Source organism: Geospiza fortis, unplaced genomic scaffold, assembly GCF_000277835.1.
Source record: "Geospiza fortis unplaced genomic scaffold, GeoFor_1.0 scaffold55, whole genome shotgun sequence".
Taxonomy (NCBI): domain Eukaryota; kingdom Metazoa; phylum Chordata; class Aves; order Passeriformes; family Thraupidae; genus Geospiza; species Geospiza fortis.
The window spans coordinates 3,943,997-3,961,449 of record NW_005054308.1 but is presented as its reverse complement, the minus strand read 5'-3'; the positions used below and the strand labels follow the sequence as shown (position 1 = coordinate 3,961,449).

The 17,453-nt window shown below is 40.6% G+C and overlaps 1 protein-coding gene across 2 annotated transcripts in view; it reads left to right on the top strand.

Moving 5' to 3' along the window:
- TRPC7 (transient receptor potential cation channel subfamily C member 7) overlaps positions 1 to 17,453 on the top strand; it is a 66,033-nt gene that overhangs the window by 11,016 nt on the left and 37,564 nt on the right. For both annotated transcript variants that reach the window (XM_031055255.1, XM_031055256.1), the window contains exon 2: positions 8,392 to 8,574. In XM_031055255.1, coding sequence (XP_030911115.1) covers positions 8,392 to 8,574 — 183 coding nt within the window. The remainder of the gene's footprint in view (positions 1 to 8,391; positions 8,575 to 17,453) is intronic.

The window sequence follows — 17,453 nt, the reverse complement described above, 5'->3', positions numbered from 1 at the left end:
AGATATAATTATGCACTTTGTATATTGATATTTCTGTTCAAGGAGGTTCTGCAGCGCGACTTCTAGGTCTGCTCTTCTTGGAGAGAGGAGAATCTCCATATAGTCAAGAGTGCCCTGTGCCAGGACTCAGCAACTGGAATCACATTTTTCCAAAGTGCTTGGTTGCTGCTGATGTGCTGTGGGAACCACAATTCCACCCACTCGGATGCTTGTGACCAGTTTCATTAGAAGCTCTCCTTGCTGGGCATTGAGAACTGTGGTAGTTGGCTCTTTGAGACCTGGAAAACATAAGGTTATTTTAATTATTGATATCACTTGCAGTGGCTTGCAATTAGGCCAATATTCATTTGCAGGATGGATTTAGGAGGAGTCTTTTTCCTGATATGCACATGCTGCTTGTAGCCAAAATTCCTGTGAGAGGAGGGACTCAGAGCACCTTTGAACATACAAGTGTGTTTTTTAAGCAAGATGAAGGTGCCAAATTTACCTCAGCCTAAGGGATAAATGAAGCTGTCATGAGCAAACAATTACTTTGAATTTAAATCCATTATTTTCTCCTGGTTGTTTCCCATCTGATTTTCAGGAAACACAGAGATTTCAAGCAGCTGAGCTGAAAACAGCCACACAATTGAGGAAGAGCAGCTAATTCTTTTAGTGCAAGGAAGCTATTTCATCTCAAATTGTATAGGAAATAGAAATCTGCCCCCGTGAAACTTGAAACAAAGAGATCAGGAACGTAATATGCATGGGAAAATGTCAGAGAGAAAAAGTATGGATGGCATGAGGAATGAGAAGCTTGGCCCAGAGGTAACTTTGTGCTTTGATAAATCTCTCACATCAGAGCTGCAGAATGACCTGAAAGGAGGTTGTGATGAGGTGGGGGGGATGGCCTTTTCTCCCAGGTGATTCTCAGTGTCATATCCCCACACAAGGAGAGAGCAAATGTTTGAATGTCATGAAAAGGGATTTGGAGCAATGCACTGCATCTTCATGAGCTTGATTTTACTGCTGGCATGAGCAGATCCTAAACTCTTCTTCAACCACAAAACCATCAGAGTGTTATTTTGAAATGCATAGTTTGCATTTAAAGAGAAACTGTTGACAGAACACTGGCGACAGGCCCTCTCCTTGGCCACATTTGTGTATTCCCCACATTTGGCATGCACATTTCACTAATACCTCTGTCCTGTTTATGAGACATCCAGGGACTTGATAGTTTATCTTCTGAAAACAGGTGTTTCAGCATAAACATTCAAATGAGCTAGGGAAAATCTGCAAAAAAAAAAAAAAACACCTTTCACTTAGCTGAGGGATCAAAAGCTGTGGCTTATTTGTGATGTGTGTTTGAAAACGAGCTGAGGTGATAGGAAAGAGAAGCACCTCAAGCATCAAATGCCATCTTATGTTGAAAAGTTGCTATGCCAACCTTGAGACTAAATATTCTCATTTTTAAGAAAAAATTAAACCAATATCATTTCTGTTCTAGGTTAATCAAATATTTTCAGAGACTTGGAATGGGGTGGTAGCTCTCTGCTGAATAGCACTGGTGTTCCTGCACAGGGATGCTCAGTAATGGTACCTGTCAGGCTGAAGGTGACTTTGGAGGAAAGGAGTAGAGGAGATGGAGGTGTTTTTCTGGCAACTCATTAGGTATGAAAAGAAAGACTGTATTCTGTTCAGGGTGAGAACTTTGGATAAGTCGAATCATCCATTAATTTCAGTGTAGACGGATTCACGTGTACAGGAAACTTATTTCAAGTTTCAGACAGTAAAGAAAATCAATAGAAATAATAAAAAAGGCTGAGAGTAGACTGATTCTGAAATTTCTTATGCCAGGGAATCTAAAACTTTGAAGAGTCAGGAATTGTTCTCAGTCTCAGTCCTTAACTATAAGGATTGTTTGATTCCTGCATTTGCTTCCCCAAATAATACATCCATTAATTTTAGATTTAAAAAACCACCCAGACACCTTTTAAAGGAATTGTTCCAAGGGGAAGTCAAAGTAAAGTATTTTTCCTTTTCTAATGTTTTTATTGATGGAAAAACAGCTTCCAAAATTTATTCATTAGTTTTGGTCCCACTGAAGCTACATTTATCAAAAATATTAATAATTTCCCAGAAGGTATTATTGGTAGAGTTTGTAGATTTGTAAGAGCTACAGCGGAAAAGAGCTGAAGTGCAAAAGAGTAGAAACGAAACAGGGAGGTGCAAACCTGTCCTTTCTGCTGCTTTTGACAAGTCACACTTCAAAGTTCTTGGAATGTTATTGCTGAAGATTAAACACATACCTGGACCTGCAAATGATGCTGCAAAACTTGGTAACAATTCTAAAGGATTTTCAACCCCACAACTAGAATTACTACCACCATCTTATTGAGCTCCTTGAAGTATTTCATGTATCTACCAGTCAATAGGTACGAGATGAAATCCAAAGTCAGTTCTTTGATGGATTCCTTGCTGCTCTATCCCCTTGGTGGAGGGATATGCTCTCTCAGTGATGAGCTTCTGCAGTGCATATGAAGAGATGAATTGCAGCTAGAAAGCTGAGGAGAATAAAGAGACACCAAAAAAAATTAGTCTTACTGTAAATCAGTCAGTGCAACTGCCATTGAAATCCTTGTAATGATGCAAGGGATGTTATTTCCATGGCTTGTTGGAAGTCAGAAAATTTTTGGTCCTCAATCAAATGATCCTGTTGTTTTCTGGGATTCTTTGAGAAGAATAATGTCAACACAGACACACTGTGGTTTGTCCTTGGGCTCTTATATTGGCCACATCTCTTGGTGCCTCCTGACAGAATCTAAAATCCCCCTTTGCCTGGAGGCCCCTCTGCTCTGCTGTGCTGCAACCTGGCACTGCTCAGAGGAGAAACCATGGCCATGTTTATCTTGACACCATTTAGAAGGGTCCAAATTGCTTGGAAAGCAACAGAGTCACACTTGTGAAATGTCAAACTCTTGTATATGAACAGATTGCTTATTATATTATGCATGCTGGAGATTAAGAAGTCAAGGTCTGGATCACTTTGAAAATGAACTGAGGCATCTGTTCCTACCTCTAGAAACATTTAGCAGCCTGCACCTGAGTGGGGAAATGTTTTAAACCAGCACTGGGCTCTAAATTCAGAGACATGCCCACAGCTATGGCACAATGTACCCAGAGCTCGAATAATTCTCTGGTGTGCTGCCACTTAAGGAGCAAGAGAACATAAACCAATGTTTATGTGCTTTGTGGAGAATTAACTGTACAGCCTTGGCACAGACTGTGCACGTAGGCATTTAGTCTGGAAACAATCAGAATGCACTCAACTGTATTCAAAAGTGTCAGCAGCTGGCAAAGCTCTCTGGGAGGATGCTCAGTGCATTTCAGAGCAAAGCAAAGTTACATGGCCAGGATCAGTGCAGGGCCCTTCCTCAGCATCTTCTCTCATCACCTTTCCTGCCACAGGCCTTGTGCTTCTTTTCCCTCCCAGATATATGGCCAGCCAAAGACACTGTATGTTCCCAGAAGGAAATCTGTCCCACAACTTTTCTGTACAGGCTTGTGCATATTTCATGTGATATCTAATTGGTAAATATTTATAAGCATTTTGAATATTTGACACTATGGTTTATTTAACAATTTCATTTCAAGTATTGCATGAAATATTTCTGCTTTTTTTCCCCCTCCTTTCTCTCAGCTTTTTTTTTCTTTCTATAACAATTTTTACTTGGGGGAGTTTTCTGTTCATATTTACAGAATTGCCTCTCCATTTTTTTCCTGCTGTCTCTTCTCAAAATGCTAATCTAAGCAATGCAATATTTCTCTCCTTGATATATGCGTATGTGTGATGCAGAATAAATACAAAGAGCCAAGAGCTCAAAGAAACATAAAAAGAGACTCTGAGCAATGTGCCTACAGCTTTCATTTGCACAGCAAATGTAATGCTACCCAGAAATGCCAGATAGGTTCCTGGTCTTAGTTTTTCTCATTTCACTTAACTTTTTTACTCAAACTCCATCCCTCTGACCTGAAACAGATCTTTTCTGAAAAAATCTGGTTGGTTGTGAACAGATGTGGAGACATGACAGAGTTCATTTAGAACATAATCAACAGATAATAATAGGGTGCTCGGAGAAATTGCAGTGAATGACAAGTACCATCAGCCTTTTCAAAACAGCAAAATTAGACATTTTTAACTCCACATGAACAACAGTGTTAGAAGAAGCAGGAAATTACTAATTTGGAATCCTTTTATTACATTCTAGTTTTTAAAAAATGATATTGTAACATTCTCAGGCATTATCCTGATCCTGCTCTGCTCACTGCCTCTGTTGGAAATAAAATTCTCTTCCATGTGTTATTTGAAACAGACTGGCTCTCTTGCCTACTGGGTTGTATCCTTCATCTTCCTCCCTGAGCCTTGACAGCACTCAGTCTGTCAGGATGAGGCCCCAGCATCTCTCATGTGTAATCTGCAATTTTCATTAGTGTAAAAATCCATCTGGTTCATGAGCCTCTTAATCCTCAGACTTCCATAATATGGCACCTAACGGGGGAGCTTGGGAAGGTTTGGGTTATTGTCATTGCCTGTGCCTGCTTCTGCTGCCCTGCCAGGAGAACTGAGCTGAGTTTTGTGTCCCCAGCCCTGAGTTTCCTGTTGTGGTACGAGTCTGACCCCACTGCCTGGCCAGGCTTTTCAGCCAGCATGGTTCTCCACAAAACTTATTTAGACAGCAGGGCCATGAAGTGCCTGGTGTAGGGGTAGAACCTGGCTGGCAGGGCAATGGTGAAGTGGGGACTGTCCCTTTGCACCCCAAGGCACAGTGGCCATCTGCCCCTCTGTGTTCTGGCAGAGTCAGGGGAGTCCTCAGGGCTGTGATCTTCAAAAACCTTGGTGTAACACGAACCACAGAGAATCCTTTTCCAGTCCCCAGCCACCCTCAGGGTGAAGAATATTGTTCTAATACCCAACCTTAACCTCTCCTGACACAGCTTCAGGGCTTTTCCCCAAGTTCTGTAACTGCTCACCAGTGTCTGGAAGTATCTGGAAATGAATCCTTGTTCTTCTTCACCTCCTCCTCCCACCCCTGGCTAATCTCTGCCCTGGGGTGCAGCCTCCCATCCACTGTCCCAGCACTCCTTCCTGCAGGGAAAGCAGCATCTTGGACTCTTCCAAATGTGTGAAATACAGGCAAATGTGTGAAATAAACAGTGCTGGCATGAACAACAATGGAGCTTGGATGCTGCCTGTAAATAAATCTTCTTGGCTTCCGTGGGATTTTTCCCATGCGTCAGAACTCACAATTCAGGATTTTAGGTGCAGGTACAATTTCTCCTTGCATCACCAGAGCTGTGCTTTGCAAGCCAGGATCAGGAGGAGCTTGGCTGTCAGACCTCTGTTAATCTCAGTTTTTAAGTAAAGAATAATGTGTGCTTGAGAGAAATACCTTGACATGAGGAGAGTCATTGAGCGTGCTCTCGCCATCAGGGTGATCAGGATTTTCTATGATGACTGTGAGCATTAAGGAGGCCAGAACGAAGATGACAAATGATTTTGTAAAAGGGATCATCAGAAGACACAGCAGGTTCAGTGATCTTTGGGACTTGTTTTAAGCGACGAGCAGTCTCCTGAGAGATGTAATCTGCCTCCCTGCCTGGCTGCAAAATTGCTGTAGGGCAGTTTATTTTATTTTATTTTATTATTTTGTTTTATTTTATTTTATTTTATTTTATTTTATTTTATTTTATTTTATTTTATTTTATTTTATTTATTTCATTTTATTTCATTTCTTTTCATTTTATTCTTTCTACAGCCTGTGTCTTGGATAGGATGTATAGCTGCTTGCATCTACTTAAAAATCAGAGTAAAAAACTTTGAATGAGGAAATCATCCATAGTTTCTACAAATGTACAGAACCAGTAAACACATTAAGGTTGGAGATGTGCATAAAGTTGGGTCTTGATAGAGTTTGCCAGCTGGGAACCTACCATTTGCAGATGCTTTGGAAGCACTTTCCTAGCTGCTACTAAATATCTTTCCTTAAAGAAAGGAGAAGAGGGAAAATAATCTAATCTAATATAAACTAGTTGTTCAGATGATGTGGAAGTGGTGATAAGAATTACCTAAAATGTGCTGGAGATAAGCTTGTGAACTTTGCAAACAGTACATAGAGAATGACATTAAAGCCCAGCAGAGTTCTCACCCTTGTTTTTTTTTTTAATTTGCTGGGCTAATTAGGCATCTCCATTACCTGTGGCAGCAAAGCATTTCATTCCCACCCTACACATGTTTTCACATCTATCTATATTTGCTGTCCTTCACTATTTCTGTATTTATTTTGAGGCTGATCTTTTTGTTTGGCCATCTATTCTCTCAGTGAAGAGGTTAAACTTTCAATTTATTGAAATTCATGTTGGTGTGGGGAAGATTAAAGCATGGAATTGATTTGAGAGGAGTGCTTTGAAGCCATAAAGTAAAATCTGTCTTTCATTTACATTTCAGACTTTACCTCACCCTGTATTTGAAAACATTTACTCCACAAATCCTACCTATCTCCACAAAAGGCTCATGTACTAGATTTAGATGTAAAATGGACCATCAGCTTTTGCCTGAGACATAAGAACATCTTAAATCTTCGTGCTCTAGCTTGGCACATTTGTGGAAGTCTTGGAGCCCCAGCTTCTGCAATGGGGCATTCACCCAGATAAAGATCTGCTTCTCATGTCTCCTCTTAATGAAGATGTGAAGTTCTAGCTCTCCTCCATTAACAACACAATTAGAACACCTGGTCTGACTACAGCACGCAATGACAAAAAGAGGAACTCAGATCTAAACTTTTTTGATACATAAGAGGATGTAAACGTACATTTCACCTCGCAGAAGGTGTCAGCAGTAAAATCCCTGCTATTCCCCAGCTGTCTTCAGCCCCTTCTCCTAAACTCAGATCAGAAATGGCTTCTTCCCCTTCCTGTGAGGATGCCCCACTTGCAGCCCTGAGGGGCTTTCTGGCTCCCTGTGATTATTATTCTGTGATTATTCAATTATTCTGTGCTCTTCCCAGCTCTTCCATGCATGAAGAGTGAAGCTGGGACACGCACACACATTCATGGTAGAAGTAACCTCAAACCTATGACAAAGTCATTAAACCAACTGATTGTAAAAATTCATTTGCATCTCAGTTCTGAAGGGGAAAATCTGACCAAAGAAGTTAAGCCACCTCTAATTAAGCATTTTAGACAGTGCTGTTCTAACTAATTAATGAATGTTTGCACAGTGCTTTGAGATCTTTGTGTAACAAGGAAGGCCAATATGTTGCTATGTGTAAATGATAGAATAGATAATTTAGAAAATACAGAAGCACAAAGCCCAGTTACCCTTATCACTTCATCAAAGCCAAGTTTAACTATCTTCTTCTTTTGGCTGCTGGCTTAATTAGATAAGGTTCTGAATTTAATTAACTCATCAAACCTAATTTGAAAAGACCTCTCAAATCAATTAGAGCTTGTCTTATGATTATTATTCCTATTTGTTGCATGAAGCCTTTAATATCACCATTTTGCTATGATATGAATGGTAGCCTTACTTGTGTTCTAATTTTACAACATTTACTCAGATGGTGGCACTTTCCTCATTCTTTTTAAGTGCCAGCATGTGAAAATCAATCACAATTTAATTTAGGGCAGGGAAATTGCTCTTCTAGTCCTCTGTCAAGTCAGGTACAGGTTATCTCTTTCCCCACAAGTGTAATTTGGGTTCTCAAAGTGAAATTATTTCACAGGAAATAACGTTGAGTTTCTGAAGTTCCATTTCTTGGAGAGGTGTTGTGACAATTTTCATCTGGATGCTCTTTCAGGAATGTTTAACTAAATTCTAAGGTTTGAGGCTGATTTGGAATTGCAACTATATAATTCATTTGAACACATCTGTGTGTGATGATCCAGCTTGTTGTACCAGTCTGAAACTTCTTGAAAGTTATGAAATAAAGAATTACTAGGAAAGAATCTAAACTGAAAAATTTGCTGTATATTTTACCCAGTTAGCAGGACCTTTTTCTTGGCCATATTTTTACATTCCTAGAGATACACCACACAGAGAGCAGACATCAACTGATTGCTTAAAATCAAAATTTCCCTAGAAATTATTTACTTGTTCTGTAAAACTTGTTCTATTATCATGCAAACTATGCTGCTGATAGAAACATTGCTAATTAAGTCTGGAGGAGTTCCTGTACTTTTGTGAGAAGCCATTAACATGCTGTGTAAATCAAATGCTTTCTTACTCTTCCAGGGAGCAGCTTTCCAGGAGTAACCTTGCTTACAATTGCTTTCTCTCCCTTTTTTTCATTTGCTGTTTGCAGCCCAGCTTTCCAGCACACAATTAAATACCTTTTTTTTTCTGTTTTCCCTCAGAATGACTATAGGAAGTTATCTATGCAATGCAAGGACTTTGTGGTGGGGGTGCTGGACCTGTGCAGAGACACTGAAGAGGTGGAGGCTATTCTGAATGGAGATGTGAACATCCACTTGTGCCCCGAGCACCACCGGCCGAGTCTGAGCAGGATTAAACTTGCTATTAAATATGAGGTCAAAAAGGTAAGCTCTTCCTTTGGTTCACATATGTCTTCACATTTAATTATGCTTCCTTGATGCCACCTGAAAAATAAACAAAAGATAGATTTTAGTGGGACCAGGACTGTCCCTAGAATTTTAGCAACTTGTGGCTTGGTTTGTATTTTCTCGCATAGGAGAAGGTTATAAAAAATAAATTCTTCTAGAAACAACTAGCCAGCCTTACAAAAGTGTGTTGTGTGAATGGAAAATGTTATTCTGGCAAATTCTAGGCCTGGGTGGTCCCAATTAATTGCTCCTACAATATGCTTTGATGGAAACTGGGCTCCTGCTATGGGACTCGAAGAGCATTCCAAATTTTTGAGCTAACATCTGCTCTCTCATTCCCCTCCCAAACCCACCACCTGCTCCATTTTTCCTCTTGACTGTGCTGGCTGGAGAAGGTCTTTTCCTGTTATGAAAGCCATTAATTAAAGAGAATCTTAAAACATATTTGAAATTAAATGCTTTCATGCAGGAGCATGTAGAATGGAGCCAAATATTCTCTCCTAGGATGCTGTGTCTCTGCTTTGTTCCATCACCAAGACCAAGCTGAACATCTCAGTTCACTCTCAGTCAGAAGTTCAACAAGCTGGGTCAAGCTTAGTTATTGAAATCTTTGCTTTGGTAACAGGAGGCCAAACTTGCTCTGGTGCTCTTTCAGAAAATGAACTAATCTAAAAGACACAGATAGTGTCCTCATCATGGAACAGTGCCCAGTGATCCATGACCTGAGAATCATCAGTCACAGAATCACAGAACATTCTGAGCTGTAAGGGACCTTGAGCCTTTTCAATGTGTGAATTCTCCTGCACTACTTTGCTCATTTATCCTTCTAAAAATTTGTGTCATCATTTTGCTACCAAGACCACGAGCTGGAGCTGCTGTGCTGCTCTGGGCACTTCTACCCTGGCTTACCTGGCTCCAGAGGGACATTCCCCCATTTCTTACCCTGTCTCTATGCGCAGCTTTTCACAATGCATTAACACTGACCTAAAGCACCAGTGGGGGTCATGGACAGTGGATCTTTTCATGTATAAATATCTTCCTAAGCCCAGGAGAGCTGAGCATCCTTTGTGGATCACAGCAACTTGTTGCATGCTGGTAACAACTGTTAAACTAATTGCAGGATTCTCAGGATGGCTCTCAGGTCAGCACTTTTCAGCACATTCCTTTCAGCAGCTGGTGTGTTTCTATGTATAAGATCAGTATTTAACTGCTGACTCCAAAACAAGACAGTTCAGTCTGTGGGAGACACAGACACACTCAGATAAATGGGTTTGGCTTTGGCAGTGACATGATAATGGACTGATGTTGGTCACACTTGCTGAACAAAGACACTGTGTTGTGGTAACACAGTAATTAATTCCTTAAGAGGCAATGCACTTCAGGTGCAAGCTTGTTATTCAGTTGAGAGATATTTAGGTTTATGTGTACAGATCCTGTGCTTTGAAATCCATTTCCATTTTAAGGAAATCCTGTAATAGAGAGGGGTCAGCAGGAGGGTGAAGTATTATACATATTTAATGAACTGATTCTTGGACAGATTCTGTAAATTTCAAGTCACTTTTCCAAAGCTAATGACTCATCATGACTAGACCTTGTCCAGACCATCTCTCAGTACAAGAGAGATGTGCAGCTCCTGTAACAGGTCCAGCAGAAATCAAGGATAATTAAGGCACTGGAGCATCTTTCTTATGAGGAAAGGCCGAGGGACCTGTGCCTGTTCATACCTGAATGGATTCCCCATCAATGTCTGTCAGTGCCTGCAGGGAGGGTCCAGAGGATGGACCAGGCTCTGCTCAGTGCTCCAGCTAGCAGGACAAGAGACATCAGACAGGAACTGATGCCCAGGAAGTTCCACCTGGATATGAGGAAGAATTTCTTCACTGTTTGTGTGACCAAGCACTGGAAGAGATTGCCCAGAGAGTGTGGAGTCTCCCTCACTGGGGATATTCAAGAACTGTCCCAACATAATCCTGAGCCATGTGCTCTGGGATGACCCTGCTTGGGCAGGAGTTTTATACGAAAGAACTTCAGGGACTTCAGAATGGTCTGACAAAGAAAAAAAAAGAAAGAAGGGTTAGTGGTTATGAGTTATTTTTTCATTAAGTTCATATCCAGACTAAATATTTGCACTCCCATGGGAAATTTTAAGAAATATCTGATGTTTAAAAAATCTATTTCTACCATTAGCTTCTTAATTCACATTTCCATATTAATACTCAGTGCCTACAATAGGCTTTCTTTTATGAAAAATTGCAGAGAACCATGAAACACATTGAAAATTATTATTTAATATCCATTATTTTACTTTTACAGCTTCTGATGCAGCCTGTATTTCATCACATTTTATTTCTAGAGTCTGGGAAAGATGTCAAGGACTCCCACCCTCAGACAGAAGAGCAATTGCATCTGCAGTTTCATCAGGCCTTTGCAAAATCTTTTAAAATCTTCCTAGTTCTTCCAAATTTCTTTGTTACTTCACTGTCCTCACAAAGTGCAGTTACTGCAATTATGGTGTCTAAGGAAAATCTTGTGTTCTCATCAGAGCTGAAGCCTTCTTACCTGCTCTGCTCAGTAAACCTGCAGCTGGTACCTACAGCAGGTTTTTTGCCATATTAATGGAAATGTCTCTGCATTTTTCCTTCTGTGTTTCCAATCAAAGTCCCCTGTTACCTCGTTCATTTTCAACTTCAAAAAAGCAATTCTCTGGTCAAGTGAAAGGACACGGTTTTATTGATCCTCATCTTTTTTCCTAATTCACAAAGTTTGAGATGAACCTTGTGAAGTCATTCAAGAAAGCATCAACAATTACAGGCTTCACTTCTTGGTCTCCTTTTTCCTTTTCTTCTGCAAAGCATCCTACACATATGAGAAGATGGTGAGGAGCTTAAGGCCCTAATTCAAGGACTTCCTATAAAAGATATTTGAAGAATTAAGAAACTCTGCTTTTACATATTTTGCAGCAAGGACAAAACCAAAACTACAGTAGCTTATAAAGTTGTTTATAAAAATGCTGTATTGCTGTTATTCTTCACACTTTTGAAAGAACTAAATAATCACTCTATACTCCAGTATTTTTGGAAAAATTCACTCAAATGTCCTCTGACCACGTTTTCCAGAGGCATTTTTCCATTTAGATCCACTGTCTTAATCATTCCTTGAAATTTATCAAAATGGAAACAGTTTTTCAAGAGCAAAACAAACAATTTTCAAACACTTAAGTTACTGAGTCCTGGATTCTTTCTAAGAACTGAACGTTTAGCCCATGCTATGGGATTGTTGCAAATGCACCATTGTCTTCCCTGGTTTATTTAGTGATGCTTTGCACTTGCCCACCTCAGACCATAAGAGATTTCTTTCTCTTCCAGCTCTGCAGGGTCTGGAGCACAGGGAGGAGGAGGGTGGGGAGCAGGAGGAGCAGCCAAGCACCCTGATGATGCTGCAGCCAGACTGCCCAGGTGCTCACCTGGACAATGGAGCAGAGGCTGGGAATTCTCACAGTGACACCAAACTCTGGTGGGGTCCAGCAGCTGCCCACAGAAGTGTCAAAATAAAAAGCAGCATTATGGTGGGACAGGTGGTTTTGGTGGATTTTAACCAAAAGTGGCTTGAGTTGCTAAGTTCTGATCCCAAGCACCATGAGCTCTGTGGCCATGGATATCCTCAGCTGCTGCTCATGCAGGTTTACAACATCTGACAGCTTACTGTGCTCTTGATTGAAAATTTTACAGTAATGTTGTTTGTGTTTTTTTTTTTTAAACATTCGAACAAATTTGTTTTCACCCAGGTACTTGAAATGTAAGGGTAGCTCACATTTTTTCTCTGTGTGAACTCCTTTCTAATTAAGCCAGAATATGATTCCTGCTTTTGAGAGGTTCAGAGGTTGGAACTACCCTTGGACAGCCAACAGTGAGAAAATTAAAGTTTTGATGTCTTACAATAAAACCATTTTGCTGCTGTATATCAGCTGCCCAGATGCACATATTTTATGTTCTTATTTTAGTCTGTACCAATATGATCCTTTCTTGCCTCTCTTTAATGTTGGCAGGGGACTTGTGTCAACATTTACTTTTAGGTGTAAAGCTTCCCTGTAGGTGTGCAGCTATTGCTCCTCTGTAGGAGGTGGCATTCATTTCCCTGCTTTCCCAATGGCAAAATTATCATTGCTCTATTCTTTTAATTGCAAATGTTGACTGCCCACCTCTGTCTTCTCAGCAGCTCTGCCCATAGCCACCACAAAGCCAGAGCACCTTTCTCTTTCACGAGTTTTAATTGAATTAACAGTAAGACATACAAATTGGGTTGGGAAAAAAAATAAGAATTAAACAGAACACCAGATGGCTGTGTAAATCCTATTTAAGAGAGAGCTGGAACAGGAACTTTTTTCATAACTATATTATTAATAATTAACATGTGGAGGATGCTCTGAACAGAATACTCACAGCTGCATTAGATTATAACTTTTCACTGTGTTGGTCACATGACTCAGATACTTGAGGGCATGAGAAGTCCCAGCTCTCATTAACTGCTGCAACAGCCTGGATGGGAGCTGGAGAAGGCCAGGAGAGCCAGCCCTGCCTGTGCTGAAGGGACAGCTTTGCCCCCCAAATGTGCAGTAACAGACTCTGCCCCAAAGAAGCTCCACTGGAGCATCCTTAGGAAAGTTACCTGGGACAGGCTGGGTTTGTCCCAGGAAACACAGGAAAATAAGGTGGAGAGCAGAGGGCAGGAGAAACCCAGAAGTGACCGGAAGTTCTGGCAGTAGGAGAGCAAGGAGTGTCTCTGTGCCATGGTGGGTGAGATCTCTCTGCTCTCAGTTATCCTGCAGGATTCTGGGCACAGCCTGCACACCAGCCTGAACACCCATGGAAAATTTCATTTGGGTAACCCAAATGAATGATTCACATCCACAAATTCAGTTTAGGAATTTCTCACAGGACAAACATTGACCTTTCAGTGCCCCAGTGACACAGATATGGCCTGGAATAGGACAGGGTTATGGTTTACTATCTGATGAGAAGCCTCAAGGAGAAGAACTCTATCAAAAGAGCTTTCAGAAAGTTGTATTTTTGTTTCTGCAAGTCCTCATTAATTTTTTTCCCACTTTTTAGTTTCAGGAAAATGTAACTGAGGTCTTGTGAAGTCATTAATAACCTGGAGAGTGGTGGTGGGAAGAAAAGTATCTCCTGCTTCTGTCAGGGGAGAGCCAGTGAATACTGCAAAATGTAATTTAATATCAGTGGAAACACTGTGGTCATTCTGGACTCAGTGTCCAGACTCAAGCTTATCCATGTAAATTTTCTTTTTACATTTTTAATTGCATGTTGCAGATGTTTTGACAGAGATTGGAAAGGGAAGGAGTTACTTCCCTTCCCCACAAAATGCATTTCTATATCTGAGTATTTCATTAGCAAGGTTCCTTCCTCCCACTAAAATCTGTGACTCTGATTATTTCCTTTTTCCCAGATGTTTTAATTTCTTTTCTTTTCCTTGACGAATCTCATTTTGTTATTTCCTGCACAAACATCCATCCTCTTAAGGTTTCAATGAATCATTTCTCCATCCTGAATATTGTCTGCAATATTCCCAGTTCACTGTAATATGCAGACTTAATTATTTTCATTTGCAAAGTGTCTTAAATGTCAGGGTCTTAAATGTCCATCAAGATACAGACAAGTGAGCACAAGAACATATCAAAACCATTGTATGGTTGTACATCACTGATGAAAGGGCTTAAAATTACCTTTATTAATAATTAAAAATAAAATTCCCATTGAAAAGAGCAATTAATACGGTTTGCTACAAACCTGACCTTAGCTGACTCCAATTTTGACTTTGCCTAAATCCCCATAGATAATGTTTTAATTCTCTCCTTCTGTTCCCTCTGTGGCTGCTTTTTTAGATACCAAAGGGACATTGTTGTTTGGTAGTTTATTGTGGCATGTTTTCAGATGAATAATTCAATGATAAGAATTTTCAAGTGGTTTTGATTTTGCACAGATATGAAAATCCTGGAATGTTAAAGGCTGGGACTTGCAATTCAGTCTCTTGTGTTCAGATAAATAATTCAGCGATAAGATTTATTCATATATGTAAAAAGAGGAGAAATCAGACAGTAACAATAAATCTCTTCAGAAAACATGCAGCCCACTAGAAGAAGAAACTGAAGTTTTCCAAAGAGCCAATCACCTTTTTCCCTACCCTAGAGGAGAGTGCTGAGCCCAAAAAAAGCCCTATCTTTTTCTCAGGAAAGTCAAATTATAAAGAAACTTAAAGGCAAAGCAAGGTTTAAATTGAACCAATCAAAGAATTTGTGTAAACTCTACATTTTCTAGTTACACACATCACACATATCAGACTTGCCTTTTCATTTCATATGGTCTAAAATTAACAGGAGGACAACAAAAGTCCCTTCCACTATTATCATTAATTTTGCCTTTCCAGTCAGTGCTGAAGAGCATTAGTGTCAATGGGCAAATTCATTTGCAGTGGTCCTGGCAGTTTTATTTACCCCACTGAAGAGCATTAGTGTCAATGGGCAAACTTCATTCGCTGTGTTCTTGGCAGCTTTATTTATTTTTGTTTTCTGTTAGACCAGTTTGTGCTCATAGGGTTTAAGTTGTACCTGATCAGAGCCTGTTTCCACCCCTGTCACTCGTCCTGGCAGGATCCTGCCTTGCCCTTTCCAGAGCTGAGGCACACGGGGGCTTTGGGGCAGTGGGGTGACCTGCACTGCTTCTGTCCCCTGCCACCCCTGCAAAGGGAGAGCCCAGGCTGGTAATGCACTCTCTGATTTAGCAGATCTGCCCCAAACACTCCTGTTTTTATAGAGCAGAACGAGTCACGGGAAGGAGATGTGGCTGTAAACTGGATCTATGTAAGGTCTTCAGTGATCAAAATTATAATTTTGTACTGGATAGCTCGGGTCAACCAGCAAGTGGATCCAGATATTGGATTTCAATAAAACTGGGGAATGTGTGAGTATCCTGGGTTTTGGTGTGAGTATTTGCCCTGTGCCAAATGGCTCTAATAACAAAGATATTTTGGTTCAGAAAGAAACAATGTGAAAGGTTTTGTGAAAGGTGCAATTTATTACTAAAACCGTTCTAAATACTTGTGGGTTTATGCCCTAAATGTAACCCAGAGGTTGAAGCTGCACAATTAGTTGGGCTTTTTTTCCTGATAATCCCGGCTCATCTGGGCCTTGCTTACAAATACAAACCTTCCCCTTTGCTACAGGTTTAAAAACACTGAAGTGAGACTCCAGACAGCAGGTCTGAATATTCACCAAGCCTGCCACAGAGCTCATCTGCAGGATGAGCAAGAACCTCATGAATATTTGTGTGATGCCATTAGACAGTCAAATGAGCCCCAGGGACAGAGGGAAAGCTGCAGCAACGCTCAGGGCAGGGACATTTCCCTGTTCTCTGGGTGTCTGCAGCAATACCTCAGAGGACCTTTTGTCACGTACTGTTTCCTTTCATGCTGGGGTTAGATCCCATTGAAACAAGACTTGATCAGCTGAATTTTCTCTCATCCATGAAAATCTTTCTTTTGCACCTGGACAAAGGAATCTGGACCTGTTTTTACTCTCTCTTGTAAGGTTAGTCTGGCGCAAAGTGTTTTTAAAACAGGGCCCGTGGCCATGGATGAAATTTAACTATAATTAGAGCAGATCTTTTTTTTTTGTGAAAAGGTCCCAATGTCACAGCATGGGTCTTTGGAATGGAACTTGTTATTTCTAATTCATTAGCAGTGGGGCATGTACTTTTCTATTTCTTTCTTAAACTTTCTGCCGTTTTATTTTCCTCTCTTGCAGCCACAAGAGCAAAGAGTGAACCAAGTTCCAGCCATATTTACCCCCTGACAATTTCAGCTGCCAGAATTTAATGGCACATGCATTTGCTAAAGGCAATTCTTTTTCACACTCCAAAGCGTGAAATAAATACATAATATATAGAATATTCCACCTGCTTCTGCTAAGGTCTCAGAGTAGTTTCTGCAAAACAAAGGGCTCTTTGTTCACTTGGAAGTTCACAGAGCAGAGATAAGGAAAGGCTTCTGCCTGTGCTGGTCTTTCCCTGCACTGTGTGTTTTCCATCAAACTTCAGGATTCCCTCTGAGCTCTGTCATCTTCTGCTCTGCATCAAGTGAAAAAAAAACTGTAACAGGTCTTCTACTGGATAAAAAAAATGTTTGGACACATTTTCCACCTTTTTTCCTGCCCCCAAAAAAGTATGTTTCAGTTCAAGAAAATTCAGTGTAAATGCAGATCCTTTATTTAGGCTTCAAGTCTTAAAAATGCCTAAAATATCAGAGGAATCTTCAAAAGGGAGAAGTGTTATAAAAGCAAAGAAACTTTTTTTTTGTTTCAATACATTCAGTGATTTTTTTCCCTCTTATTCGCATGCAGGGATATATTTACCTCTTAGTTTATCTGATCCTCTGGTGAAATGGCAGTGTACTTTTCACCCTTCATGGGAAGAGCAGCAATATCCTGCTTTGAACTTTCCCTGAGATTTTCCCAGCCCTGCCAATGTTTGCAGATACTCCCACAGCGTTCAGCGACCTGCTGAGAAAGGATGATTTCATTTCTCCTTTGGTGAAGGCTTTGCTGGGAGAAGCACAGCACTCACTGCCTGTGCAGCAAACCCAGCTTTCCTTCCCTCCCTCCCTCCCTCCTTCCCTCTGGTTTTGCCCAAGAACAGCAAAGCTGCCAAGGAAACCTCAGCTCCCCTTCCAGACCAGCCCTGGCTTTGGTCCTGCTGGGAGCACGAGCATGGCAAGCTCAGCTCAGGCTGGGTTTGTCTGGGAGGTGTCAGGAGATCTTTGTGATTATTCTGATGTGCTTTTAACTT